At 44.6% G+C, this 27,931-nt stretch overlaps 1 protein-coding gene and 1 long non-coding RNA gene across 6 annotated transcripts in view; one reads left to right on the plus strand and one right to left on the minus strand.

Moving 5' to 3' along the window:
- LOC139042756 (uncharacterized) overlaps window positions 1-8,314 on the minus strand; it is a 34,051-nt gene extending 25,737 nt beyond the window's left edge. The window contains exons 1-2 of the long non-coding RNA XR_011499871.1: window positions 8,175-8,314; window positions 7,242-7,364 (exon numbers count right to left, since the gene is read on the minus strand). This is a non-coding gene — a long non-coding RNA (uncharacterized lncRNA). The remainder of the gene's footprint in view (window positions 1-7,241; window positions 7,365-8,174) is intronic.
- PLP1 (proteolipid protein 1) lies at window positions 6,597-23,550 on the plus strand. Of its 5 annotated transcripts, XM_070502842.1 has the most exons (9): window positions 6,597-6,840; window positions 7,951-7,973; window positions 8,536-8,682; window positions 16,428-16,614; window positions 17,401-17,662; window positions 18,734-18,902; window positions 19,372-19,445; window positions 20,249-20,314; window positions 21,445-23,550. In XM_070502842.1, exons 3-9 carry the CDS (start codon window positions 8,679-8,681, stop codon window positions 21,514-21,516), a joined length of 834 nt encoding a protein of 277 aa, XP_070358943.1. In that variant the 5' UTR covers window positions 6,597-6,840; window positions 7,951-7,973; window positions 8,536-8,678; the 3' UTR covers window positions 21,517-23,550. The 5 variants fall into 5 exon arrangements, with proteins under 5 accessions (XP_070358943.1, XP_070358942.1, XP_070358940.1 ...); XM_070502841.1 differs by lacking the exon at window positions 7,951-7,973 and having other exon boundaries at window positions 6,723-6,840; XM_070502839.1 differs by lacking the exon at window positions 6,597-6,840 and having other exon boundaries at window positions 7,897-7,973.
- The last annotated feature ends 4,381 nt before the right edge of the window (window positions 23,551-27,931 follow it).

The following is a 27,931-nucleotide window of genomic DNA, read 5'->3' on the forward strand; positions in this document are numbered from 1 at the left end:
GGATTGGAAGATAGCCCATATGCAGCTAAACTGCTCTTCGTAAGAAATAAACATGAATTTGGGGTGGGACAGAGAAGAAACAGGAGAAAATGGGAGAAAGGAGCAAGCGTGAGTTCACGGCAGGAGGTTGGATTTTGCAGAGAAATTCTAAGTAGCAACATAGCCAAGGACTTTTAAATACAGGAATGTCTAGAAATCAATTTTTAATTGTTTGCGTTGCTATAATATATGCCCCCCATATACCCAAACCTTGATAAATTCTGCTACTTGCATAAATCCTTCGTGTGAGAGGTTTTGATACAAATCCAAAAAGAAAAGCAGTGTTCCCAATCTGGTGTGACAAAAAGTAGGAAGATGGGAGTGGCCATGGAAGATGAACGGGGTGTGAATGAGCAGTTCATTAGGAGCCCAAATTCAGAACCAGAATTGGTCATGGGATTCTGAGCTCCCTCAGAATTCTCAGAAATCTTGGGGAAGACACCAGACTTCCCCGACAAAGGGTCGGATGGGAGCTCGAGCCAATTTCATCTGACTTAGGAAGAAAAGGCTGACCCTCTGCTGACATCTGGTTTACATGGGCATTGAGGGCCGGCCAAACACAGGTAGGTGCTCAATGTCAGTTGTGTCTGAATCTCTATTTGGTTAAAGTCTCTAATATGCTGTCTAGACGAGGAGGCTTTAATCTCCCTTACGTGAGGGCTGTGTCCAGAAATCTTCCCATTTCTCTGTAGTCCCCTCAAAGCCTGGCAAAGTGCTGGATGCAGGATCAGAAGACACGAGAGAAGACAAGCAGGGGGAAGGTCAGACTCTAAGTATTAACAACAATCGCTACTAATTGTCCTATGTCCTAAGCTAGAGTGGGATATGAGCCCAATTTGGCTTGTTACAAAGCCCCAGTCCCTAACGACTGCGTTATGCAGCCTGCCTCAGGGCCCATGGCATCTTGCCTTGCCCCAAATGATCTTCCCTAGAGCTAGGTGTGGCTGGGGGGCCGGTAAGGCTCACAGGATGAAGGAACTGGGTACTGAAATGCAGAGTAGGTGTGTCCGTAGGGAATCATGATTTCTTATTTGAGGTTTCCCTTGCAACTCCCCTGGCTCCCTCCCCAGAAGCCAGCCTGGCTTGCCATGGCATACTGCCCTTGCTTTTCAGGTTGCCAGAATCAGCAAATAAAAATACAGGGCACCCAGTTAAAATTTGATTTTCAGAGAAACAATAAACAATTTTTTAATATAAGTATATCCCATACGCTATTGGGACATACTTACACATCCTAAACAATTGTTTGTTGTTTATCTGAAATTCAAGTTTAATCAGACATCGTGTATTTTACCTGGCAAGCCTTCTTACCTGGGCGTATTTCAGATAGTGGAGGAACAGGGGGCTTTTGGGATTTCCCGTTCAGTGGCTTCAGCACAGGCAATCTACTGCCCGCTGTTCCTGGCAGCCCTTGAGGGAACTGCTTCAGGCACAGTGCTTATGGCCCTGCTTGAGTGCCAGTGCTGGTGTAGGCTGACCAACTTGTCCTGGTTTTCCTGGGACTTACCCAGTTTTAGCATGGAAATTCCCACATCTCAGGAAACCTCTTAGTTGTTGGCAAACCCAGACAGTTGGTCACCCTAGTGAGGGACATCCCTAGAGGAGCTAGAGATGTTGGAAGACAGTAAATACACGGCTAGACTGCTAGGTGAGTCTCAAAACTTCTTTTAAGCACATTTCCTGTGGTTCCTTTTAAAGATGGACAGGTTCTGGGGAAGTCTAGGAGTCCTAGATCTGAAAGGCATTGGTTCTAGAGATCACTAAAGTTCAGCCTCTGTTTGTCAAACATTTATTAAACATTTCCAGAGATACTGTTACCTCATCTGATTATCATTATTGTTATTATTATTACACCTTAGCATAGGCACAGTGCTAAATATTTGATGTTGTGTAATCTTCTCATAGTGACCTATGAGCCTATGAGGTCTCTACTATTGTTATACCTTTTTAGGAATAAAAAAAAAAAAAAAAGGAAACTCACAGAGAGGCTGAATTGCCCAAAGACACAGAACTGCCATTTGCTAGAGCTGGTATCCAAGCTTGGGGGGGTCTGACTTCGGGGTCTATGTTCTTAATCACTATACTCCACTGCTCATGGAGAGCCCTGATTGTCTGGAAGGCCCACTTGATATGTAGCTAAAATCCTTCATGCTGTTATTCTACTAACTTCCCTCTTGGTTGTTTATCAGCAGAGAGAAGATGTCTACTCCCAGGAAATTGATGACTAGTTACTCTCCAAACTCAGCTTTAACTGGGATAGCCAGCCCTACCTCTGCATCCACCAGCCACCTCCAAGTCCCTCCTTTTGAGGAAATTTGAGGACAGCTGGGCAGCTCTTGCCCCAGAATAGACAGCCATATTGGCTCTTTAGGCTTGTAGTTTAGGCTCAGCTGCTCCCTCTAAGGCCAGCCCCTTGGAGGGGGACTCATGGGCCGACGACTGAAGAGGCCTTCTGCAGCTGGGCAGCAGCCGTCCAGCCAGGGTAGAGAGGACAGCCCAGTGAGGATTTGCTTCTCTTTTCGAAGGTCTCTGCTATGGGGAGTGAGCAGAGGCTAAGGGGAGATGCTGCCACTCTACCCTTTGAAATCCTTCCCAGAACTGCTGGATTCAGCCTGTGGAAATAATTGCAGTGCTTTAGAAATTTTGAAGGATTTTCAAGGATAACCCAAGGAACATGTAAAACCCTCTTTGGAGGGTCCTCCGGGGGAATCACTTCTTAGACTTTATGGTTTTGAACTAATTGTGCTTCAAAAAAGAACCCATCTTCCTCCGGGGCTAGAGTGTGTATGCCTAGGAAGAGACAGGCCAGGATGGAGGAGTACATTAACCTCTCCCTGCTTCAGGGGCTGGGGGAGGTAGCAGCTCAACAAAGCCTGTCCACAGCCTCAGCTGCAGGGCCCAGTGGCCTTTGTGTCCTCCGGGCTATCACAGAGAAAATCCCACAGCAATGGAGTGCCTAGGGGAGGAATGATTAAAGAGTGGGGGCTCCTCGTGGCCCTGCGCCTGCCCCATCCTACTGGATGGCAGGAGGAACTCATGCTGGCGAGGGGAGCAGCTGCCCAGACCTTCCCCTAGGTTTGGCCAGGGTGGTGGAAAAGGTAGGGGGAAAGCAAGCTTTAGCCAAAAGGCTGGGGCAGGCTGGTCTCCCTGTGTGGGGCACTCGCTCTAAGCTCTGGCATCATGATCTCAGCAGGGAGAACTGAGGCTCTCCTTCTTCTCTATCATGGCTGCTGACACGGTTTCCCAAGGAAGGTACCCCAGCCTCGAGGGTAGACAGTCTGCTTCATAAGATCCTGGCTTTTGGTTGAGTATTGTCCACAGCCCACAGTGACTCATTTTACCCAGCTGAGCAACCAGAGCTGAAGGGCTTGGCCTGGCTTCTCTGAAAGAGACAGCAAACTTTGACGATGATGATGCTGGAGGGGGAGGAACCATATCTCTGAAAAGGCAGTCTTGGGCAGTGGCTTTGAATAGAGGAGGCCTGAGTAAGTCCCTTCAGTGGCAGATGTAGCCTCACTGTTTGTGGGGTCAGCAGAGGGGCAAGGAGGGGCCTTGTTCCCCTGGAAGGCAGAGGGAGCAGCCTCTTGGGCTGAGGACTTTTCTTGCTTTCAAGGGCTCATGTCTTTTCCTCCCATGGGGAGAAAGTCAAGAGCACCTCCTCTTTCCTAGCCAGCTGTGCCTCAGGAGGGGTTCCCAGGAGTCCTCTCCTGTGGCCAGGGACGGCCCATGTTTTGGAATAGGTCAATATTTTGGAGACACAGGCAAAGAAGGTCATGGGCAGCGTGGGTGGTGTGAGGGGAGTGGGGGTTGGCCAACCTGCCATGGCCGAGGCTTCTCTCTCCTGAGCCACCTGCTGCAGTGGAGCAAACCCGAGGAGCCTGCAGGCTGTCCTTCAATCTGCTTGAAGGACTTTTCAAATGAGATTTTTCAATAGAAAAAGTATGAAATGCATATAATTACAAATTTACACCATACTAAAGGGTGTAGACTGAAAAGTTTCTCCCCCTCTCTAAGCCCCCAACCGCTTCCCCAGAAGCAACCACTTTTACCGTAGTATACGCATCCTCCCAGAAAGATCAAAGCCTTCTCTTGGAGATGTACTCTGTTTTCTTCTTCAGGGCTAGTTTGAATCTTAACTGTAATGACTTCTCTGTTCTGACCTCAAGTTTAACCATACACGAAGTAGTGAAAATAGTATAATGAACCTCTATGTCCCCATCAGCCAGCTTCAATAATTTTCAACATTTGACCGATGTTGTTTAATCTAACCTTGTTACTGTAATTTTCTGGGGGAGGAAAAATCTTGGACATCATGACGTTTCATTTATAAATATTTCCCTATGCATTTCTAACTGATAAAGACCCTTTTTAAAAACATAAGCACCATTATCACACTTTAAATTTAATTTAATTTTAATTTAATTTAATGTTAAGTGTAATAATCACCCTATTATCACACTTAACAAATATAACAAAGTCCTTAGTATCATCTAATTTCCACTGACTGATTTTGAATCCTACAGATCTACACACTGCATGCACCTTGCCCTGCCTGGATTTCTAACGTGAGCTTCCTGTTTAGCCTGAGATGTTGAGAGGGTTGGAGACCGGGCCATGGCAACCTGAAGCCTTTCCATCCTTCCCCTGGCTGTTCTCGCTCAGGCCAGAGGCTCTCTGTTCAAACATTCTTTTGGAGCAGAACAATCTTCCAAGCAACTTCCAAGCAATGTGAGTCTGGGAAGAGGCATTCTCTAGAGGTGGCTCTGTCCTTTACCTGCTGGATGGCATTGGGAAAGCTACCTCTGTATCCCATCAGTGAAATGGAACACATAACGTTGGCCCTCAGGAGTTAGGTGGGTATTTGATAACCAAGGAGAGTAGTATTATTTCTGCTGTGCTCAGAGATCATATCAAACATGCAGCCTCTTTGCAGGGACCACGGTGCCAAATCTGGCTAAATTTTCATGTTGATGGGGTGGGTTATGTGGACAACTGATTTCTCCACATTGTTAGTAGCTGTTTGGTGCTCCCCAGGCACTCCTTTCCTGAGCTTATTCATCTGATTATTTTGGCTTCCAGGCTATTCTTCACTCTATCCCCAAGCCATGGGCATCTCCTCTCATCCTCTCATCCTCTGTCCCCACCCATCACTGCACTGCTCCTGAATCTTCAGGAGAGGAAGAAGTGCACCCTCCACTCCCCCCACCCCATGCCAGCTCAAAATATGTGACGTCTCTGGCTCTCAGCCTTTAGTTCTCTTGGCCAGAAAGACAAGGCCAAGCCAATAGGCATGAAGTTGGGTGTGGAAAGTTCTGGTTGCAAGTACATAGGACATAATATATTGCCTGCCAGCCAGCCAGCCTTCTGTGCCAGGAAGCCACTTGCTTTCCTAAAATGTCTTGGAGGAGGTTATCTTGGGGAGAAAAAGCAAAACATCAGCTCCAGAAGCCACAATGCTAGCAGGTGATGCCAGGCTTTCACTGGTACTGTGCCTTTTCTTTTCCCCTTTATGATCTTCTACGTGGACGTGAAGAAGTGGATCGCCAGATTGGGCACTTGAGCCCTTATTTGCTTTCCTTGGAGAAGTGCACTGGACTTCCTTGAGTTTCAGAGTTCAGTCTATACAATGGAGCAGAAAGAACCCACTTACTTGTCCAGTGGCCTTCAAGGATCTGGTACTATGGGCTCACACAGCAGAGAGTGGAGGTAATATCCAAGTGTTTTGGAGTTACTTGCAAGAAAGCTGCACAAGCAAAGCAAGCTACGATCAAGGGGGCCCAGATCCTCTGAGGTACCATCAGAATTGCATGAAGCAAACTGTTTACTTGTTTCATACAATCCTGCATTGTTCCCACAGGCACCCAGTGCAGGCAGCACCAAGAAGGCTGACAGTGCCCTCTTGAGGAATCCCTAAGCACTGCCAGGGACCCAGCTAGACCTGAACATTTTGCCAAGGGCACCCAGCAGAACCATTGGAAGCAGAATCACAGAAATAAGTGGGAGTGGGTAGATAAAAAAAGGCCCCTTGGGGACCTGGAAAGAGACCCTGTGAGGACTGTGGGGAGGGCACAGGAGAAGGGTGATGAGTGGGCGCTGAGGCAGAGTGTCGGGATGTACAGAGCGACTACAGTACACTAGATCCCGGGGAACTTGGAACCTTGAGGCACTTGGGACAGTGAGCATGACACAATCACCTGGCTGAGGTGGCTCTCTCTTTCCTGGGCATAAGAACAGATAGAGACAGGAAGACATGCTCCATCAAGGAGTGTGGAGAGAGAAAAAGAAAGAAAGAGAGACAGAGAGACAGATCCACAGAGAGAAACAGAGACACCGAGAGAATGAGACTTCGGGAGAAGAAAAAATGAAGAGTAAGGCAATAGAGATGGAGGAAAGGAGAAGAGAAATGTGTGTTAGGGAAATGTGGTTGAAAAATTGGTATTTGTGAGTTTATTGGGAACACATCTTTTCTTCCAAGTAGCCTGGCAGTCCCCAGAGCTACTTCTGAGAATCCAAGGGCAGATTTATGAGAGGGCTCAGTCTGAGTGATTTCTCCTGCACGCAGAGCTGTGAAAAACCATCTCTCTCATCCCCTAAATCAGAACTCCCAGAGTTTGGACTCAGTTCCTTCCGCCATCTGAGGGGCTGAGGGCACAACACATTTGGTGACTTCTTGCTTTTGGTCCTCTCTCTCCTGAGAGTGACAACAACCATCCAGAAGTTATTTGTTGGCACAATCCCACAACTCAGCTTCCTCAGCAGGCAGAATCACAGAATCTATGGCTGGAGAGCAGGACTGGCAAGGTCAGGAGTCCTGGGACCCTCTAACATCAGTCATATAGCCTTAGTCTGGTCTGCTCTGGAAAGCTATTACTATACGGTTCTGTAAAAGGGGCAGCATTTACAGGGATCCTTTGTCCTTTGGGCTGGTGTAAGAGCAAAGGATCTAGAGTTCTAGGACTCTGGATAAACCTCAAATACTGCAGGACATAAGACACGAGTGGACTCACAGGGGCATTTTCAGAGGACTCACTGATTTTCTAACAGCTAGAATGTGTCTAAGGTCACAGCCCAAAGAGAAAATTGTAAGACATAATCTTGCCCCTCTCTCCCAACAGGAAGGTTCTAGGCTCTGCTCAGTACCTCCTTTCTCTCTTCACTGATCTCAATGCAAAGCCATAAGAAAAATTCTGGGGGGGCCATACCTTCCTTCCCTGTAGTCTTCCAACAGGTACTCCTCCAGTTTATATGCCAACCAGCTTCCTCACAGGCGATCCATGGGAGGATGTGGGCCTCAAGGTCAAGAGAGTTACGTCTCTCCGAGGCTCCTGAAGGCACAGAGAACACTGACAAAGAGTCTAGATAGACATTGGTTAAGATTCACCTCTCCTAGAAAAGCTTCCCGGGCTAATACCACCTGGTACTGGGCGCTCAAATACCTTCACAGTCTTTAGAAATAACTATTATTGGTAATGCAAGTTTCATATATTATTCCCCTGATTTTGCTGCTTGGCCATTATTTTCTCAGTGTTTTTTTCTCTGAGACAAAGACTGTATTTCCTTTCCCCTTCTCTCCACCCTCACTGGCACCTGCTGCTTCGCCCCAACCCACTCCTTTCCTCTCACCAGCCTGTCCTCAGCTCTCTAATGACACTACATTCTCGGGACGGGATATCGACTACCTGATTGCAAGATCATATTCTCGACTTGTCTCAAAATCAATTACCCTTCTTGGAAATCCCCCACATCCCTAACTCTGACCTTTTCCTTAGGCTCTTCTGTGAAACTGCATAGGTCTTGCCCCCTTTCTGGGTCTCTGTTATCCTATTTATAAAATTGTCACAGTGGTAGCCTCCTCCAGTTTGGTCACAATCTGTTCGTGGAATCAACAGCTTGCGTTTTGTCCTCATTCAGTTGAAACCAAAAAGGGTTTGGAGGTAATTATTTCAAAAGGCATTTTTTTCTTCTATAGTGTGTTTCTAGAGCTGGGTCGAGGGAGGGGTGCTTATTTGCCAAGGAGTGGGGAGAGGGGAAAGGTGGATAAGGCCAAAGACAGCTAGGAGTGAGGGGTAGGCTTGAGGCAGAGTTGGAAGGCCTCTGGGAGATAGCATCAAGGTTTGTGACCCTGAACCTCTCACCAGGGCTACCACTTCCACGGCTCCTGACACTTGTGATGCCACATCCCGCACCAAATAGATCCAAGGATCAGTTGGAGGCTTCCGGGACCGCTTCTTTTTGTTTCCATCCCGAAAACACATTTCCAGATGTCTCTGCAGCAAAGTGAAATTCCATACAGACAAGCCTTAGGGAAAAAAAGAAAAAAGAAAATGAAGCAATTGGCAGTGAAAGACAGAAAGAGAAGATAGAGTCCTTAGAGAAGGGAGTATCCCTGAGGAGGTGGGAACAAGGGGAGGAGAAGGGGAGGAGGAGAGGAGGAGGAAAGCAGGCCTGTCCCTTTAAGGGGGTTGGCTGTCAATCAGAAAGCCCTTTTCATTGCAGGAGAAGAGGACAAAGATACTCAGAGAGAAAAAGTAAAGGATCGAAGAAGGAGACTGGAGAGACCAGGATCCTTCCAGCTGAACAAAGTCAGCCGCAAAGCAGACTAGCCAGCCGGCTACAATTGGAGTCAGAGTCCCAAAGACATGGGTGAGTTTCAAAAACTTTAGCATGAAAGATTCAAGCAGGCACAGGAATTTGCAAGAGGATTTCAAACTTTGGGATTCGGGGTTTCCAATGGTTTAAATGAGTTGTGTTTCGGCACTTGTTTTCTTTTTAATTCCTTAACATGCTATTAGATTAACTCCTTCTCTGCTGTACTGAGAACAACGCTTTATTACCAAAGAACTCCAGCAGCACGTGGAGAGTCCCACAGGTCCTTGGAGAGAGTGTCCCGTGGGCTAGATGTGGTCATGTGTCCTCCTACCCCCTCATTTCCCTTTACTTTGTCTTTTCCCCTGGTTCCCAGGCCCTGGTAATGGCCAGGTCAGCTGATGTCCCTGGTTCTGCTGGAGGCAACTGAGTGTTGGCTAACCCTCAGATGTACAAAGTAACTGCCTGCTTGATACAAAATTTGGACCCTGTTTGGCATCGGAAGGAAATTGGGGAATTGGGCAAGATGGACTCAGGCTTGGCCATGGCTGAGGAGGCCAGGCTCAGGTTCAGGGAATGAAAATAAAGACCTCAATGGCTTTACCATGGGGAATGATTATGGGTAGGGGTGTGCGTGTGTGTATGTGTGTGCGCACATGTATAGGTGATCATATCTCGCAAATATCATAGACTTAGCCTCCCCAAGGACATGGCTCCGACTCTAAATCCCTACTATGACAAGGAGGCTGCTGGAACCTTAGGGCTCTTGCTGACCTGGTTGAATACTGAGAGCTTCTCCCGGTTTCATGAACAAAGAGAGAAGCTACAGGGTCTGGTCTCCGGTAGTGTCTGCTCAGAGCAGGTGTGCAGAGTACAAGGGTCTTTGTCCACACAGGATGCCAGAGATGTGGAGACATTGCTCACATTTGGCAAAACAAGAGTAGCAGTTTGAATGCATCCTAAATGAAATGAGAATCAATTGCCCTGCCTATTCACCATCAAGTGTAGTACCTAGAAATTCCGACAACATCCATGGAGATAGGTTCTCAGTTATATTAAGCTGATGTCAGCCTTTAGGTTGTTTCATTCTGAAACATATACATGTGCTTTGAAGCATGTATTCAGATAGAATAATTAAGAGGGCAGAGCATGGAGTAGAAATCAACAACCAGGTTCGAATCCCAGATCTGCCACTTATGAACTTCCTGACCTTGGGTAGGTCGCTGTGAATTGTCACTTCATCATCTGGAAAATGAGGATAACCATAACTGCTTTGTCTACTTTCAGGGTTGTGAAAATCAAGTAATAACTATGTGGAAGTCCTTTGAAAATGACAAGCTCTATAACAATTGTAAATCATGATAATACTGATTATTATACAATAATGTGTACATGCTGAATCGTACGCTTTCCAAAATGGTTGGGCTTTCTTTGTGTGCACTTGGGTAAGAATCATTTGACCAATTGAGTGTGGTCAGGTGAGAGGTGAATGTTGGAGGAACTCAATTCCTGCTCTAGGTAACGTCAGGAACCCTACCTAATGTCACGGCAGCTAACTGGGTAGGTTGTGAATTAGAAATGGAGAGGAAGTAAAGAAGAACACTGAATATTACTCTCTCAGGGGATGAAAGCCCTGAGGAAAAGGCAGGAACAAATAAGGTGACCACAGGATAGTTCCCTGTTATGGAGGCTGGATGATTGCCTCCAGGGGAGATTGCCACAGATAAAGGCACAGTCGAGGTCTTGCACTGGATCCCAGATCCTGGGGGTGGGTGATACTTGGGACAGGTGCACATGATGGAGTGGCTGTTGAGTTTTCAGTTATTCAATAGCCATCTCAAATACTTTGTAAATAATAGGCCATTTCTAACAAGATGTTGAACTGCTACTACTTCTGATTTGGAGTGTGCTGCTGTTTAACAATTGTAGCAGACAAATTAGATCATGGAATCTGGGATTGGAAGGAACTCTAGAAGCTGTCTGAGCCAACTTTCAATGCAGAAATCCCTTCTGCAACAACCAATTAACCATTCCTACAGTCTCTGCTTAATCACCTCCAGGAATAGGGAGCTCACTACCTCAACCATGTTGAATCTCATAGGATTGGATGCAAAGAGGAACACTGAATTCAGTACTGTCTATGCAAAAGGTTTATGGGGGAAATGATAGTTCGTTAAACCTTCTCCAGACTTGGGAGGAGGATGTTCCAAATGAGTCTTTGGGATAACAAGGGAACCTGAAAAGAGCCAAAGAGCAGTAGCTGATTATTCTCTGCTCAGTAACACAATGCCATTACTGAACAGCCAAACATTGGCTCCTGCAAGACTGTTGTCTGAGAACAGCGGCTGTTACCCTGGTAACCAGACTATGATGCTTCCCTCCAAAGGTGGCTGTTTGCCGAGCAGTGTAGTTTTGGCTGGCTCAGAGTAAGTGGGTGTAGCCCAGGCCAAAAGTGTGGAGGCACAGCAGGGGTCCAGTTTTAGAAAATGCCTGAAAACTAACTGAATCCCACCATGATAGCAAGAATCCTGCAAGAATGCCAGGAGCTGAAGAGAAACCAGGTCTAAACCAGCATGGTCACTTACTCTCTTCCTAGAGACACTGACTGAAATGATCACGGACAGCCCACCGCACTCCCCACCTTGGCCTTGCAGAGCCAGAGGAGCTCTTGGAGAGCCAGGCCGATTGGAAGGTCTGTTCTACTTCAGGAGGCTTTTGCCCTGGCTAGAAGAGCCAGAAGTTTACTGGCTCAGTAACAGCCTGACAACTAGAACTACTCTCTCAAAGCTAACTGAGTAGTAACAAAGCCCAAAAAACCCTTGGGAGATGGGTGGGAGGGGAAATATAGACTCCAAACCCATCAAGGTAGAACCCCAGCCAGTGGTATCTCTTTCCTTTGTTCGTTTTTATTGTATTATCTTGAAGCCCTGAAAACCATCCACAGGCTGTAGTTCTTGGTCTTGAAAGAAAGCAACAGTAGAAATGCATTCCCTGCCCACAGAACCTCAGGTCCAGAGAAGATCAAGTCAGGGCACTGACTTGATCAGGAAGGGCCACACCAGCCATGGCAGATGAACAGAGCAGCTTTCCCTTCCTTTCCCACTGTCAGAGCCTGCCCAGTGCCAAACTGACATCAAAAGCTCAGCAAGGACTGACTAATTCCTCCTCGGCTATTTTAAAAGAGTCCTAAGGGTGATCTCTCAACTCTGAACTGGCCTCTGAGCTCTCCGCCAAGAAGGGCTCTGGAAAAGAGTCAGTGACTTCCTAAGGAAGAGAACAAGGCTCCCCAGATCACGTTCACAGTGCAACCAAGGAGAGAGGACCAATTGGTGGGAGACTGACCTAAGGAATAAGGTGCGGAAACTGTGGTCTGTTAGCTTAGTGCCAATTGCTTCTCTTCCACCTTCCCATAAGTGGGCAAGGTGAAGACAATTGTGCCAGGGATAGATTTTAACAATCATACTTCTACCCTAGCCAATCAATGTTTGGGCATAAATTAGCACACATGTACGTGTGTGTGTGTGTGTGTGTGTGTGTTTGGGGAGGAATGGAACATTTTGGAAACAAAGTGGTCCAGATGCTGTTGCCATGGTAATAATAATACCTGTCCAAAGAAGAGGCTGAGATTCCTTTTTCTTCAATGCTGTCCACATGACTTGACTATCCAGCAGGCTTGGAATCATATATCCTAGCAACCGCAGGGCCCCTTTCCAGCACTTGAATGTGGTATAAGTGCTGATATCATGTAAGAAAGGCAAGATTATAGGCAGGGCTTTGTCTGACCAGGATGAGGCCAGAAGCAAAAGTCTTTGTCTCTGGTACCTCCTGATTATTGTTGTTTTACTCCTAGAACCCACCCACTGATCCCCATCCATCCCCAGTACCAGTCACGGCTGCTCTAGCATCTTGGCCCTGTCAACTGCTATAGGCCCTGATCAAGGAGGCCTCTGTTCATGGGGTGAGGTTAAGGGGTGGGTTCTGTGAGGAGGGTAAGACCGTGGTGTAGATTAGAGACTTAGGGAGATGGGGCCAGTTTTTCAATCAATGAGCCTGCCTGTTGTTTAGCTCTATTGTATAGGGTTCTTCTGTCTCTCCCTTTGTCAGCTGGATTCAAGGGACAGGCTGGGAATTGTGCAAGGCACAATTGGTCTCTTTCTACCATCCCTTTCGATGAAAGCCCTTCCTCTCCTCCCTTTGATGAGTTCCCAGATTCACACTGAATTTCCATCATGGAGCTGGTCCTTGAGGCATGCCTGGGGCATGGGAAAGGAGGGAGGGCTTGGGAGCTCTTGGCTCCTGCTTAAAGAGACAGCATCAGGATCAACACAGTCCCTTGGATGGCTGTGAATCTGGATGAGTCACAATGGTCCTGTTGATCTCTGTCAGACTCCTCTGAAGAGCATTGCCAAGAAGAGCCTGAAGTTCTATCACAGATTGATTAAACTAGTATTGGGAGTTTGTAGATAAATCTAGCCAACACTGAATATTTCCCTTTTCCCTACATTTTGCCCACAGGACTTGGTTACACACATTTTAACACTAGATTACAGGTAGCTTTGGTCTTTGATTCACAGACATAAGTTTGTTCTCCCCAACAAGACTGAAAGGTCTTTGAAGAAAGGGACTGGGCCTTATAGTTCCCTTTTGGTTCTCATAGTGTATGGATTACTGCTAATGTGCTTAGTAATTTTACTGGATCCACATAAGCAGAAATGAAAGGAAAACACTTGAGAGTGTCATTACTTTTCTCTATGACCTCTCATCAAAGTCGGGCGGTTTAATCCAATTGAATTGCACAGGGTAATATTACTATACAGTTCTTTTATGTCAACTCTACCATGTTGCAGTCTGTACTTAGCCTGGAAATGTGAGAATGTCTCTTAAGAGAGCCAAGGAACTTCTCCAGAACCCCTCACAGCTTTCCTGAATCAAACCTATACCTTTTCAACTGTGAAGTGTTCTGAAATGGAGAGCCTGTGGCTTTAGTCTATTGTTCACACATTCCCAAGGACATTTTTTGGGCTGTGAAAAATCAAAGTGAACCCAATGGACCTTTCTCAGGATGTTTTGATTGTCAGCTACTTTGATGAAGACACAATTTCTTGCATGTTTCCCAATTGGAATCCAAAATTTGATTTTTTTTTGCTTGGACAAACTAACAGAGATTCTTCACTTCTGCTGAACTTAAATGCCTCCAGAACAAACACTTCATTTGGATTGTGAAGAGATGCATATCTGATGCTTATGCTGATATTGTTGAACTGTTTATAGCTCAAGAGTGATAGATCTATCCAGGGCCATTTATTTCTGACTCCACGTTAGAGACTCATTAAAGCCTATGTCCTTCTTGTCCCTTGCTTTGAGAGACAGTGGAGCAGATAAGGGAAAGCTCAGTTATATGAGCTCAAAGAAAATAGAGGAAAAATGCATGTAAAAAAGAAGAGCATCAGTTGGTGATTCAGAGTTGCTCCCAAGGCTTAGCCCTTCACCCCCCAGTAAGAACACTACATATGACTCTCTGGTTATTTGGATGATGATTGAGGGGTCAGGCACACTAAAGAGGACTTTTCCTCATCTTTACAGCCCTGGAGGTGGCATCAGCTAAAACTTAGAGTGGAATTCTCTGTGTAGTCAGCAAGAGTTCAAGTTCTTCCATCCCTGATCACACCTGCACCACCATTTAACCCTTCCCAGGGCGAAAAAGCTGGGGTGAGTGGGCACAGGATGGTCACTTGCTAGGGTGGATGGCACTCTTTACTCCAGGCTAAACAAACAGTTCTGCCATTGTTCCCTGGATCTGACCCCCTCCCCACCCCCAGGCCTGTGGGCCCCTGCAGAATACCAATGAGGCTCCTGAGATCTCAGGGAAAAACAAGGCTTCTTTGTCCGAGGGAGCTATGGAGGGCTCTGTCCAAGCCCTGACCCTGTGCTGGGGAGAGAGGGAACAGTGGGGTCACTGACCTTCCCCTCCCCCCACCCCCAGGCTTCTGAGACTTTCTTTACTAGACAAGTCTAAGAGTTTGGGGGTGGGGAAGAGTTGGATAGACAGAGAAGGAAAATGGCAGCACTGTTTATTTCCAAGCTCCTTTTCTTGACTTACCAGATGCATTTAGTATCTTAACCTGTTGAGAAAGAAGATCAATTTTTGAGAACAATGATTAATTTCAACATCTGTGTTTTTCTCTCTGGTATACACATGTGTGCATGTGCCCATTTGTGTGCATGGCTGAGGTGCTGTTACCAAGCACTACTGTTAAGTTCATACTAAGTAAACTCTGCCTCCACTTACAACAGCACAGCTACAAATTGATTGCCTCCCATAGAGGCCAAGTTTTCTGACAGCAGTGCTTTGGTTCTTGGAAGAGGAAGGAAATTCAGTTCTGCTGCAAATGTTAGCTGCTTTCTTTGCTTGCTTGGACTTCTGGGCCTCACCTCTGATGTGGCATGCAAGAGTCTTTGAGGAAGAGGCTCTTTGAGGACTGAGGAAGGGCTATCATTTTAGGGGACAGTGGGTAATAGGACTCAGTCATTCTGTGGCTCTGAGAATGCAGACAAATGCCTTTACCCCAACTTTCCCATGTTAGAGATAATTTGGTCCTCCAAAATCTGTTCATATTGATGAAATTCAGCCATGCAAATCACCAGATGTTCAAGCACTCGGGGTAAAAAGAACCTGTGCTAGTATTAACAGGGTCAGACAAAGGACTCCCCTAGTCCCTTGTACCCTAGTATAAACAAGTGAGCTTTGGATAAAAATTCAAACCTAAAATTAATACAATTTATTTTCTTTTTATAAGGAGCCCCAATATACTTTTCCAAAATAGCAACTACTCAGCACATTTGCTGATTATTTGTGTGTGTATGTGTGTATACACAAATAATTCATATATACATATATCTAAATACAAAAAATAATTCATATATATCTTTATATATTGTGTGATATATGAACAGATGTATAAAATCAGTCAGCATGTATATATATAGTGTATGTGTGTGTGTGTATTCTTTTCTGAAGAGCTCAACATTTTCATTTCTTCCACCTTTTGGGGATCTGGCCAAGAGGCCAGAGGGAGTAATCCTCTTCCCATCTAGTCGGTCATCTACTTGACATTGGTTAGGTTTTACTCCATGTGGCACTTTAGAGTGTGGGGCTGGTACTTGGGGCACAGCTGCTCTCCTGTGACTTCTTGTGTGCCTTTCCTGTTTCTCAGCAGCATTGGTGTGGGGCCTGCAAGACCAATATCTCTGGCCGGCGCTCATTCCTTCCTGGAACTCTAAGTTCGTTTGCCCTTTGTAACTACGTACTTGGCTGCCTGGAATTGTTAGTTGAAAATACTAGGTCTGCCTTGCTCATTCTTCCTCAGTAAACAAGAGACTCCCATATGGCAGAGTCTATGTCTTTTACGTCTTCACATCCCACGTAACACCTAGCACAATGCCGGGCACATCTCCATGAGAGTTGATGAATGACTAACGCAGACAAATCGGAATGATAAGAAAGGAGAGAATGATTGCATAATTTCTCTGGCTCACTATTTGAATTCCTGATACTTTAAAAAAAGAACAAATTCTGGGAATTTAAAGTAGAGATATATTTTCAGGAATGGAACAAAGTATGGTTTTGGGGTCAATCTCACATTCCAGAAGCCTAAAGCACTAGACTCTCCTGCTTTTGGATTCTCTGGTGACCACTCTATCTGTGGATGCGAGCACAGGGTCTGACTGGTCTGGCAGAGAGGTATGAGTGGCACGAGCTGCCTATTGTACATCCTTAACTGTTTCCCCTCCATCTTCCTCAGGCTTGTTAGAGTGCTGTGCAAGATGTCTCGTAGGGGCCCCCTTTGCTTCCCTGGTGGCCACTGGATTGTGTTTCTTTGGGGTGGCACTGTTCTGTGGCTGTGGACATGAAGCACTCACTGGCACAGAAAAGCTAATTGAGACCTATTTCTCCAAAAACTACCAGGACTATGAGTATCTCATCAATGTGTAAGTACCTATTGTCTCATACAAACCCCTCTTTCCCTCTCTCCATCCTGAAGATACAGAACTCATCAGTACCTTAGTGACTAGTGGGGGATCAGTGTGGAGCAGACAGGATCCCTGAGTCTTATCTCTGTGTGCAGATTCCACCTGTGCCACATCTCAAGCCCTAAAAGAGGGGAAACTGTCAAATTCATAAAGGGGAGATTTGCCTGCCTGCCAACCCACTTCTCACCTCCCCCCACCACTGCCCTTGCTTTGTCCCACATGCTCTAACTTCTGCTTGGTAAGGTTAACAATGACTGAGTTGAAGCTTCTGTGGTCGTAGAACCCAGGGGAGGCACAATGATGAGGCAGAGTGGAGCTGCTGCTGTTGGTTTGACACATCGCTTGAGTGTGCTCAGGCCCAGCACTAAGCCCATCCTCGTAGAGCAAGTTAAGCTCCTGTTCCTTCATCCTTCTCCATTCTTGCCTAGCTACCCTCTCCTCTCTTCTCTGAGGGAGTCTCTCTGAAGGGTCAGGCCAAGGAGAGTAGCATCCCAGTTCTTAGGTCACACAGTAAGCAAGGCATAGGTGGAGGAGGATGTGCTGCTGGCCACTGGAAGATGCTCCTTGTCTTCCTTTGCTTCAATAAAGATAAGGTGGAAGCATGGAGGAAGAAACTAGTGATTCCTCTAAAGAATCCCTAGGCTTGTGTAGGTGCCCACTCAAGTGTCTACCTCACTTATGCAGGAAGGGAACTGGGTCCTCATTAATAAGAATCTCTGGTCTCTTTTGTCTATGTTAATGCAGGATCCATGCCTTCCAGTATGTCATCTATGGAACTGCCTCTTTCTTCTTCCTTTATGGGGCCCTCCTGCTGGCTGAGGGCTTCTACACCACCGGCGCAGTCAGGCAGATCTTTGGCGACTACAAGACCACCATCTGCGGCAAGGGCCTGAGCGCAACGGTAACAGGGGGCCAGAAGGGGAGGGGTTCCAGAGGCCAACATCAAGCTCATTCTTTGGAGCGGGTGTGTCATTGTTTGGGAAAATGGCTAGGACATCCCGACAAGGTGATCATCCTCAGGATTTTGTGGCAATAACAAGGGGTGGGGGACAATTGGGCGTGAGTCTGTGGCCTCACCTCCACTCAAGGCTGGGTCCTCTCTAGGGGCCTGGCTTTTGAGTGGGAAAGTGATGGCTACAGCCGAACGAGAAGGTCAGGAAGAACGTGGTGCCCAGCCGGCTTAGCCTCAACTTTCAAAAGTTCCCTAGAAAATTTCATCTCAAAATGAAAAGCATGAGTTTTATGGGATGCTTTGTATAATGAGACCATTTCTAAGTCATCTGTTGGTATCCCTTTACTCCCCTCCTAACAGGGACCACAAGAGTAGACCTGACTGCCCAAGAGTCTAAAATGCTACTCGTGGGATTGAGATGTAGGTAGCTGATCTGAGAGGGAGGGTGGATCATGGAAATTAAATAATTGATTCCAAGGTGAAATTCACAGTATTCTGGGATTCTACACTGTTAGAGGTCTCAGAGGGAACTAGTGTAGATCTGCATATTCAGTGCTTCATCTTTGTCTGAGGGCTATCCATGCTTCTAGTGAGGCATACACTGGTTTTCAGTCTCTAGAGTTAAAGATCCTTTGGGGGCTGAATACTTGTGGGTTGTAGTGATGTCTTTTGTGGCCAGCAGTTGGCTTAGAAAGGTTTTTGGATCTGAAATTTAAATATCTTATTGGCTTTGTTGAATGACTAGGGATCAAAAGTCCTGTGACAGGGAACATTTTCTAAGCTCAGCCTAAGGCAAGAAATGGCACGACTTTCTTTCAAGATCTGTTTTGATTTCTTCACATCTTATCTGCCCAAAAAATCTCCTGAAGCCTCTCTAACCCAGGGATCCTCCTCACTCCAACCCCCACCCATTCCCCCCACCCTCCGTCACACTTGGGGCCCGTTCTTTAGTAGATACTGCCAATGGCATTTGGCAGAGGTGCCCTGCTTACTAATTTGATTTGGTGGAAATTCCTGGAATCTGGTTTCATGTCTGGCACATGTCATTCCAGGGTCTCCCAGTTTGTGTTTCAATGTCTGCAAGGCTGATGCTGATTTCTAACCACCCCATGTCAATTGTTTTAGTTTGTGGGCATCACCTATGCCCTGACCATTGTGTGGCTCCTGGTGTTTGCCTGCTCTGCTGTGCCTGTGTACATTTACTTCAACACCTGGACCACCTGCCAGTCTATTGCCTTCCCCAGCAAGACCTCTGCCAGTATAGGCAGTCTCTGTGCTGATGCCAGAATGTATGGTGAGTTAGGACATGGGTGCCTTGGCTCCCCTACCCCCTATGGAAGCACTACATATTTGGTTCTTTACTCAGGGTAAGGAGGGTGGTAATTATGGGGAAAAAAATAAGATTATGGATGCCTGGATCTTAGTCTGTTAATCCCTCTCCACTGAAACTGGAGACATGTCTTCCCTTGGAACTTCTTGGAAGTGGTGGGAATTTTCTTGGCTGTTCACACTGCTCTACCCTAGTTGACTGCTGTTCCCAACCCAGAAGCAAGACATTTCAATAACAAACACAAGATTTCACAACTGTTCAATATCACCTTCTATTTTTGGCAAACCTTCAGAAAAGAGGATCCTGATTGTTAGTAGGATCCAACTTTTCAACCAGAATGATTAAAGATGGAAGAAAGGCACTGGAGGAAAGTCTCCGTGTAGCCCCACAACTCTGTGAATCACACCCTGGTTGACTTCTGTGTCTTACTTAGGTGTTCTCCCATGGAATGCTTTCCCTGGCAAGGTGTGTGGCTCCAACCTTCTGTCCATCTGCAAAACAGCTGAGGTGAGTGGGTTATTTTGGTTGCTTTGCAATGGAATGGCTAATACTATACAAATTCCTACCCACGGCCTTCAATTTTAAGGACCACAGTCTCTCTTTGCTGGATTTTGAGTTTGCAGATTGCCTTCTATAAAATATTGGCTGATTATGCCTGAGCCAATAAGCATAGATGGTAAAATATCTATTTTCCCTAGAGCTGGAAGGAAGCCTTCCATTCCAAGACTTCCTCCCTTAAAAGAGAAATGTGTAGCTTTAGGTAAAGATAGAGCTTAATGGAGAAATCCCCCAAATGAAAATTTTGATTCTTTTAGTTAAAAACCAGATCAAGAAAATGGGTTGTGCATAGAGACATAGATTTTACAAAATACTTTCATTTTGAAGCTTCTCAATCTCTAATGAGAAGTAAAAGAAAAGTACATGTGAAAAAGGAAAATACTGTATTGAGAATGGATATTATACACAAATGAGGCAGAAGAATAAAAGTAAATCCTAGGCAGTAAATTATTTTTTGAAAGCAAAATGTTGACTTTATATTTGGAAGTCCTAGGCACAAGTGTAGGCAACCAATTGATTAAAATACTTTATGAGTATTTTATGAGTATTCTTTGTTGTGGGTGCTATAGGCCAAGGGACTGTGGTGTACATTGAAGAATGGGAGGCTTACACTCAGGGAAGTGACAACTTAGAGATGCAGAATTAACACAGAGAAAGATATTAACGCATTCAGAAAGCTGCATTCATGATCTACAGCAGAACGTCTTTTTGCTGTTGCAAGAAACACTTCTCCCTTTTGCATTTTCTTGCAGTTCCAAATGACCTTCCACCTGTTTATTGCTGCGTTTGTGGGGGCTGCAGCCACACTGGTTTCCCTGGTGAGTTGTCTTTGAATGATCTTGGCAAATAAATGGTCCGAGGATAGCTTGGGTACAGTTCTGCTCACAGGGAAAAAGATAGACTCCTTCTAACGTTGAAATGCTAGAGAGAAGCTACTGGGAAGAGACAGCAAAGTGTAGAGACTATGCACTTCTACTTGAGGTTGGCAAGGTAGAAAAACTTCAGAAATTAGACAGGAACAAGAAAAGTGGTGTGAGGACAGAGGAAGTAAGATATTCATAGTCAAGAATAATAATATTTGGCATTTACAGAGCATATAATATTGCCAAGAACTTTGCAATCATAAATTATGGTTAATTCTCAATACGTCCTAGTCAGATGATGATAAGAACACTGAAACATTACTAAACATGATCTTCCAAAGCCTGGAATTCTGTATATTGTAAATATGAATCCATCTTGGACACTCTCCAAGAGATTTAGTTACTTTCCCCAAAATCCCAGAAAGACCTCCTGACATTTAGAATTGTTATTACTATAATGCGCGTCTATGTCCCAGGTCCTGCTGATGGTGTTACAGTGCAGTGTCAATGTAGTGCATTCATTGTTCAGATTAAAAACCTAGGGCACTGAAGGGTGAAGCCATTTGTCTGCAATCATTTGAATAAATGGTGAATGTTCAAGGATAAACTCACAGAAATCCTGGCCCCTACTGCTGAGGCTTTTGTACAGAGTCGAGTTGTTTCTTATTTTGTAAAATAAATTGATGCATTAAGCAGGGGAGGGCTGTAGTGCACAGTGTGGCTGTGTGTCTACACCAACTACCCTATGACTTCAGGTCTCTCAAATCTGTGGATATGCTGATGGCAGAGCCCATGTATTGTTCACTTCCCTGAGGAAAACTCAGTACTAGGCTGAGCATAGGTGTGGAATAAATCTTGGCTGAGTTCATTCTCTTGGCCTGGGCCATTGGAAGGAAATGTCTCAGAGAGGACTTCTTGTCAAGTATATGGAGCAACAGCCTGGGACGTGCTGATTTTGCAGAGCAGGGGTTTTCTGTTTATTTAGCTATGATTTTATTTCTTCCCTTCCTCATTCGCAAAAGGATTGGAGGAGGGAGAGCTTTCTTTTCTACTGTCACTCATATTCTCTCTTCTGTTCCCTACAGCTCACTTTCATGATCGCTGCCACTTACAACTTTGCCGTCCTCAAACTCATGGGCCGAGGCACCAAGTTCTGATCTCCTGTAGAAACTTCCCTTTCTCTAATAGCGAGGCTCTAACCACACAGCCTACGATGCTGCGTCTCCCATGTTAACTCTTTGCCTTTGCCACTGACTGGCCCTCTTCTTACTTGATGAGTGTAACAAGAAAGGAGAGTCTTGTGGTGATTAATGTCTCTCTGTGGACTCTCCCCTCTTACATACCTCTTTTAGTCATTTTGCTTCACAGCTGGTTCCTGCTAGAAATGGGAAATGCTTAAGATGGTGACTCCTCAACTGCAAGTCACAAAGAAATGGAGGCTCAAATTCAATTGTCAAGCATCTCCTGAGGACCAGGAAGTGTTTTCTTCTCAAAAGGCACTTCCACTGATGGAAACAAAGTGGAAAGAAAAATGCTCAGGTAGAGAGAAGGGATGTACCTGGTCCCCTCACCATCTATAGGGTAGGGGCCAAATATATTCTCCTTGGTGTACAAAACAGAGAACTTACTCCTGTCTCCCTATTACCACTGAAGATAGAAGAAAAAAAAAGAATGCCAGCAATACAATAAGAGCATTTGCCCAAATCTACCTATTGCAGCTGGGAGAAGGGGGTCAAAGCAAGGATCTTTCACCCATAGAAAGAGAGCACTGACCCCAATGGCAATGGACTATTTAAGCCCTAACTCAGCCAACCTTACTTACAGCATAAGGGAGCGTAGTATCTGTGTAGACAAAGGGGGCACCTGGCCTTACACCTCGTTAGAGAAGAGAAAACAGGGTGTTGTCAGCATCTTCTCACTCCCTTCTCCTGATAACAGCTACCATGACAACCCTGTGGTTTCCTAGGAGCTGAGACTAGAGAGAAACTAGCTCATACAAAAAAAGACTGGCCTAAAGAACAGCAGTCGCTAGTGGCTAATGGTGTAAACTGAGCCAGCCCTCTGGTAAACACAGGATAGATAACTCTTTGGATAGCATGTCTTTTTTCTGTTAATTAGTTGTATACTCTGGCCTCTGTCATATCTTCACAATGGTGCTCTTTTCATGGGGTGTTATCCATTCAGTCATAGTAGGTGTTATGAAGATCTTGATTTGTTTCAGAATGATGTGCATTTCACATTTTCCAGTTTATCACTTGTTTGGGGTTGTGCCAGAAAGGTCTGGAGAATGATTTTTTGATTATGATTCTTTAGCAAATGAAAATTGGACATTTCACATCACAAATGATATTTAAAATTGGCTAGTTCCATGCATCTATTGGGATTTTCTACAAATTATTCTGCCCTTTGCAGAAACAGATCTGGTGAATTTGAACCTCAATTTGAATAAACTATTTGACCGTTTTTTCTAGCTGGTGGGAGATGATTTGATTCGGCAATATTGCTTTGGCGAGTTAAAGAGTCAGGTTTAATGTACAGTTTATTCTCTGCTTTTATAGACCACATAACCGAATGCACCAGCCGTCAGCTATTCAGTTGGTAAGCTTCCACGGAAAAGGAAAGGTGGAAAGAGTTTGATACCTGAGTAGCTCCCAGGTTTTAGTCTTCTCTTTCTGAGTTTGTTAACTTTGGGTTAAAAAAATAAAAGGCTGGTTGGTCTTTATTGAAGAAAGGATTCTACGGGTATGGCTGTAGGTGGCTCTTGTGTTGTAAAGAGGTGTTTTGTATTGTCCCCCAAAGAGGTTTCAGCAATGTTTAAGAAGACGTAAGAGCTTTAACAAAGACATGATATTTGTTTTCAGACCAGTATACAAGATAAGCTTCCAGGCTGCATAGAGGGAGCAGATGGAAAAGGTTCTATAAGAAACCAATCAAGATCACGGAAAGTGAAGTAATCCATACTTCGTGTTTTGTTTTGATTTAATAACATAACAAATAACCAATCCTTCCCTGAACCGCCCTCGCATACACACACATGTACACACAGAGTTAATCAACTGCAAGTGTTTCCTTCATTTCTGATGTAGAATTTCAATTTTAACACACATAAAGGACAAACTTTTAGAAGCTTATCTTACAAAATGTATTTTATAAAATTAAAGAAAATAAAATTAAGAATGTTCTCAATCAAACATTGTGTCCTTTGAGTGAATCGTTCTGACTCTACAAGAGAAACTCGAATAATTGTACCTTTATTGTGCGTTGTTCAAGGAGCTCATTTATTTTTCAGATTATCCAAGTCGCTCTCACAACAATTCTCTGAAATAAAGACTAGATAAATCGCTTCTATTTTAACTGGAGACTCTAAGAAATACAGGCAAAGTAAATTACCCAAAGAAACCCAATAAGTACACATGTGAGATTGGACTAGAACTCAAGTACTGGTACCAAATCATTGCCTGTTTTGAGATTTCTTTTCTCTTACAAGTTGCGTTTCAGAGTCTTCTGCTAATTCAGAGTCATATATGATTACTTCTTCAATACAATGATGGTGTCCCAGTCCTGGTGTGTTTAGGATTAAGTTACTGTTACCTGTTGTTTGAATTGTTTGGATATTCCAGTAATGAGCTCTTAAGTGCCTCATACATGAATAGTACTTAGATTTATTTGGAAAGTACTGGATGAAAGGTTTAATGTAAGGGCAGAACAGGTATGGGAAGGGCAATGTAGGTTTAAATAGGCTGTGGCATCTACTACCCTGGATGGTCAGCCCCCTAGCCCGCCTGCGACACAGCATTAAATGCCTATCACTACCCTAGGCTAGAATTTGGCACTCTTGGACAGCACACTAATGACCAGCCTAAAGAAAGCTGACTTAAATTAGCGGTAGATTCATTGTCCCATAGTTGCAGCTGGCAAGGAACATGACTGGAAAGAAAGGAGACTTTGGCCAGGGGCAACAAGTCAGTCATCAGTTAAGGAGCTCCATTCAAAAGAAGCTTAAATTTAATCTTCTTTTTTTGGTTTTTAATTTTTTTTTTCGAGGAAGATTAGCCGTGAGCTAACATCTGCGGCCAATCCTCCTCTTTTTGCTGAGGATGACTGGCCCTGAGCTCACATCTGTGCCCATCTTCCTCTACTTTATATGTGGAACGCCTGCCACAGCATGGTTTTTGCCAAGTGGTGCCATGTCTGTGCCTGGGATCTGAACCGGTGAACCCTGGGCCACTGAAGAAGAATGTGCGCACTTAACCACTGTGCCACCGGGCCAGTCCCTAATCTTCCGATTTATGCTTCAGCACAATTAATATTCTGCAAGCAAGTCTGGTTGGATGACTTTAAGACAGAAAAAAAAATATGACAAGGCGTTATTTTTATACACTGGCAAACAAGGGCATAGCACCATATTTTGGAGAATTGATTCAGGGTGCTATAGAGTGAATGTATTTTTGCCTCAGAGGAGCGGAAAGCCAGTTCCCAAGAAAGCTGTGTTCTCCATCTGCCCTTATTTGGCTCTGCCCTCTGGGACCCATCTATAGATGGAGGTTCCAGGCTCTCAGAAGCTGAGAGCATCTCCAGTCTATCAATTGACTCCATTGTTCTTAGCTCTCCCACACACCATAAACCCCTTTCTCTGAACTGAAAGAGCTCTCTTTGTGCTTAGATCAGCCAAAGATCAGGATGCAGCAGTATAAACAAGAAACATTTTCTTACAGCATCAGTTGTATTGCTTTTCCCATCTTCAGGGTCAGTACTGAGTGCCGTTATGCAGGGTGTGGAAGCTGCAGCTTTGTCCAGAGCCACATTCATCCTTTCATTAATTCAGTCTACAAATATTTATTGAGTATCTACTAAGCTTTGTGCTAAACCCTGGAAGTTTCAAGTTTGGGGGTGGTGTGGGTAGAAAGGTGATAAAGATATGATCTTACACTTGAGGATTTCACTCAGCCTCAGCCATAGCAGAGAGGTCTCCTAGAGTGGACCAGAATGGAGGCAGGGAGCATGCAAGAAGCAATCTGACTAGCTGACTGCAACGGGCATCTGAATTCTCCCTTCAGTACGTGGGAGAGGTGGTGGTTAAAGGCAGTGAACTCACGTGGCTCTGGTTTTCTAGGGCCCTGATAAAAACAAAACTTCAATTTAGATTCCTGACAACTTGTGACTTGCTCTGTGTCATCCTGCTTCTAGCATTACATGTGACAATATTTATGCACACACTGTCACAATGCATGTGCATGCTTCCACCCACTCAGTCATCTAGGGGGTTAGAGGGCACATGGATTACGATTTATATAAACACAGGCTATTCCGCATGGCCTTTTCTTTCCATCCAGGCTAAATCTGAGAAGCCATAGAAGGGTAATATAAGATACAAGGAACTTCTCTCTTTGAATTTCCTTACTATGAGCACAGATAGCGTGTCTATTTTGATATTAACGGTTATCTTGATGAATATTAAGTAACAATGGAAGAAATACTTGTTCTTACATAAATAAAATCAATACTTGGCCTTTTCTTACATCAATAAGCAAGTAAGGGATTCAAGTCAATATCTGTAAATTGGAAAAGATTTTCCCGGTTCACTCACTTGCTTTGAAACAAGCAACTATGCTCTTCAAAATTTTTGTTATCCTGCAAAGTTTGGTGTCTACGTGTTCCCACTCTGGTGTGCCTTGAATTCATCTACTTTATTCCAAAGGAAAGAAAAATCAGAGAAGGTAATTAGTATTTTCCAGATTATGAAATAATCAAAGGAAATCCAACCTCAACATTTTATTCAAACCTTCAACAAATATTTATTTAACAAATTCTCGGTGCCAAGTTTTATGCTAAGTACTGGTCATACAGCAGTGAATACAACAGACACAATCTCCACCCTCCTGGAACTCAACTAAAGACCAACAAGGTTAGGGAGGGAGATAGGAAGCATGTTGAAGACTGAGACTGTATCTTTTACAGAAAAGGTAGAAAAGACGGAATCAGGGAGAACCTTGTCCAGACCCATGAGAAACAAAGAGTGAAATAAAAGAAGATGAGGCATGCAAGTCTGTGTCTAGAGAAAGAGGCCTGACATGCTTTGATTTACTATTGAAACATGCTGTATGGCCCTATACTGTTTTGCTTACCAATGTGGACAGTAAGCCAGCTCTGGTCTCTGAGGGAACTAGCTCCATTAGTATTCCACATACTATGTGAAACTCTACCTTTTTTACGTGAAAAGGGAAACCACACAGCTGGATTCTGAGAGTTACAATATGAAAACCAAACAGGCTAGCTGATATTTGAAAATTTATAGATGGCTCTAATTCTATTTGATGATGTGAGCTCACGTGTAGCGCCACTCAAAAAAAGAAGGGAAATGTGACCCTTACAATCAAAGCGCTCCTCCATGCCCCGAGATGTACCGGATATGAATTTGGTGAAATCTCATTTGATCTGAAGTCTGATATCAACCCACATTAACAAAAAAATGAGAACAGAAACATAAGCATTCTCCCATATGCAGATGATGTTATTATCACAAGCTAAGAGTGGTCTTAGGAAACAAATGGCCCAGCTAATTATTGCTAGAAAGAAAGCCTACATATCGATTTTCCTAAAAACAAATATGTCATTTTCAGTAGATGTTCCCAACTTCTTGTTGGTGAACAGTGTAAACAATTCCATAGAGCAAGTGCCACAGGATAGATTCTGCAGCTAGTTTGTCTGGGAGGACACACAATAAACCACATCTCTCAAAGTCAGGTGCTTTATGTGTGCTAACTGAGTTGTGTTGTTGTTTATTTGTTTGTTTTCATTAACTGAGGTGATTACAGCCACTTAAAAATATTCCCAGGTTAAAAAATTTTTAAATGTCATGCTTTGTGACATGCGGCTTTGGTGACCTATTTGTCTCAGTGTTAAAGAAGACTCAAAATAACTGTCTGAAAAGAATCTTGGCCCAGTCCACAGGCAACCATACTTCCCACAATAGTAGCTGCACTTTACTAAGCCCTCTACAAAATAGTTTAGACATCTTATCTCGTTTAACATTTGCGCCAGTCCTATGAGGCAGAAGCAACTATTAGCCCTCAGCTCCAGGCTGGAACACGAACCATTATTGATCACGTCAATTTGAATTTGAGGATGTCAATGCTATCCCAGTTCAACTGACTGCTACAGCTGCAGAGATGAGCTGCATCCAGGTGTTTGTCAGGGAGTAGAACTGCAGTCATTGTAGCTCAGTCCCCACTAGAAACTCCACCGAGAGAAGCATTAGTTTTGGAAGATAACCTGAAGGCAGTGTGGTCCATCCATTCCCTAGTCATCTTCAAACGTTTTTGATTGCGCAGCCCTATAGTAAAACATGTTAGGGCCCACCTCCTGCCCCCTCCCCCCATGACCTTGCTGCTCAAAGTGTGGTCTGAGGACAAGCAGCTTCAGGATCACCTGGGAGCTAGTAGAAACGCAGAATCTCAGCCCCTGCCCTAGGACTACTGAATCAGACACTGCACTTCAACAAGATCTCAGGGTGATGTGCGTACCTGTTCAAATTTGAGAATATTTTTTGTATGTAATTATATAGAAATGTAT

This window comes from Equus asinus, chromosome X (assembly GCF_041296235.1).
Source record: "Equus asinus isolate D_3611 breed Donkey chromosome X, EquAss-T2T_v2, whole genome shotgun sequence".
NCBI classification, from domain to species: domain Eukaryota; kingdom Metazoa; phylum Chordata; class Mammalia; order Perissodactyla; family Equidae; genus Equus; species Equus asinus.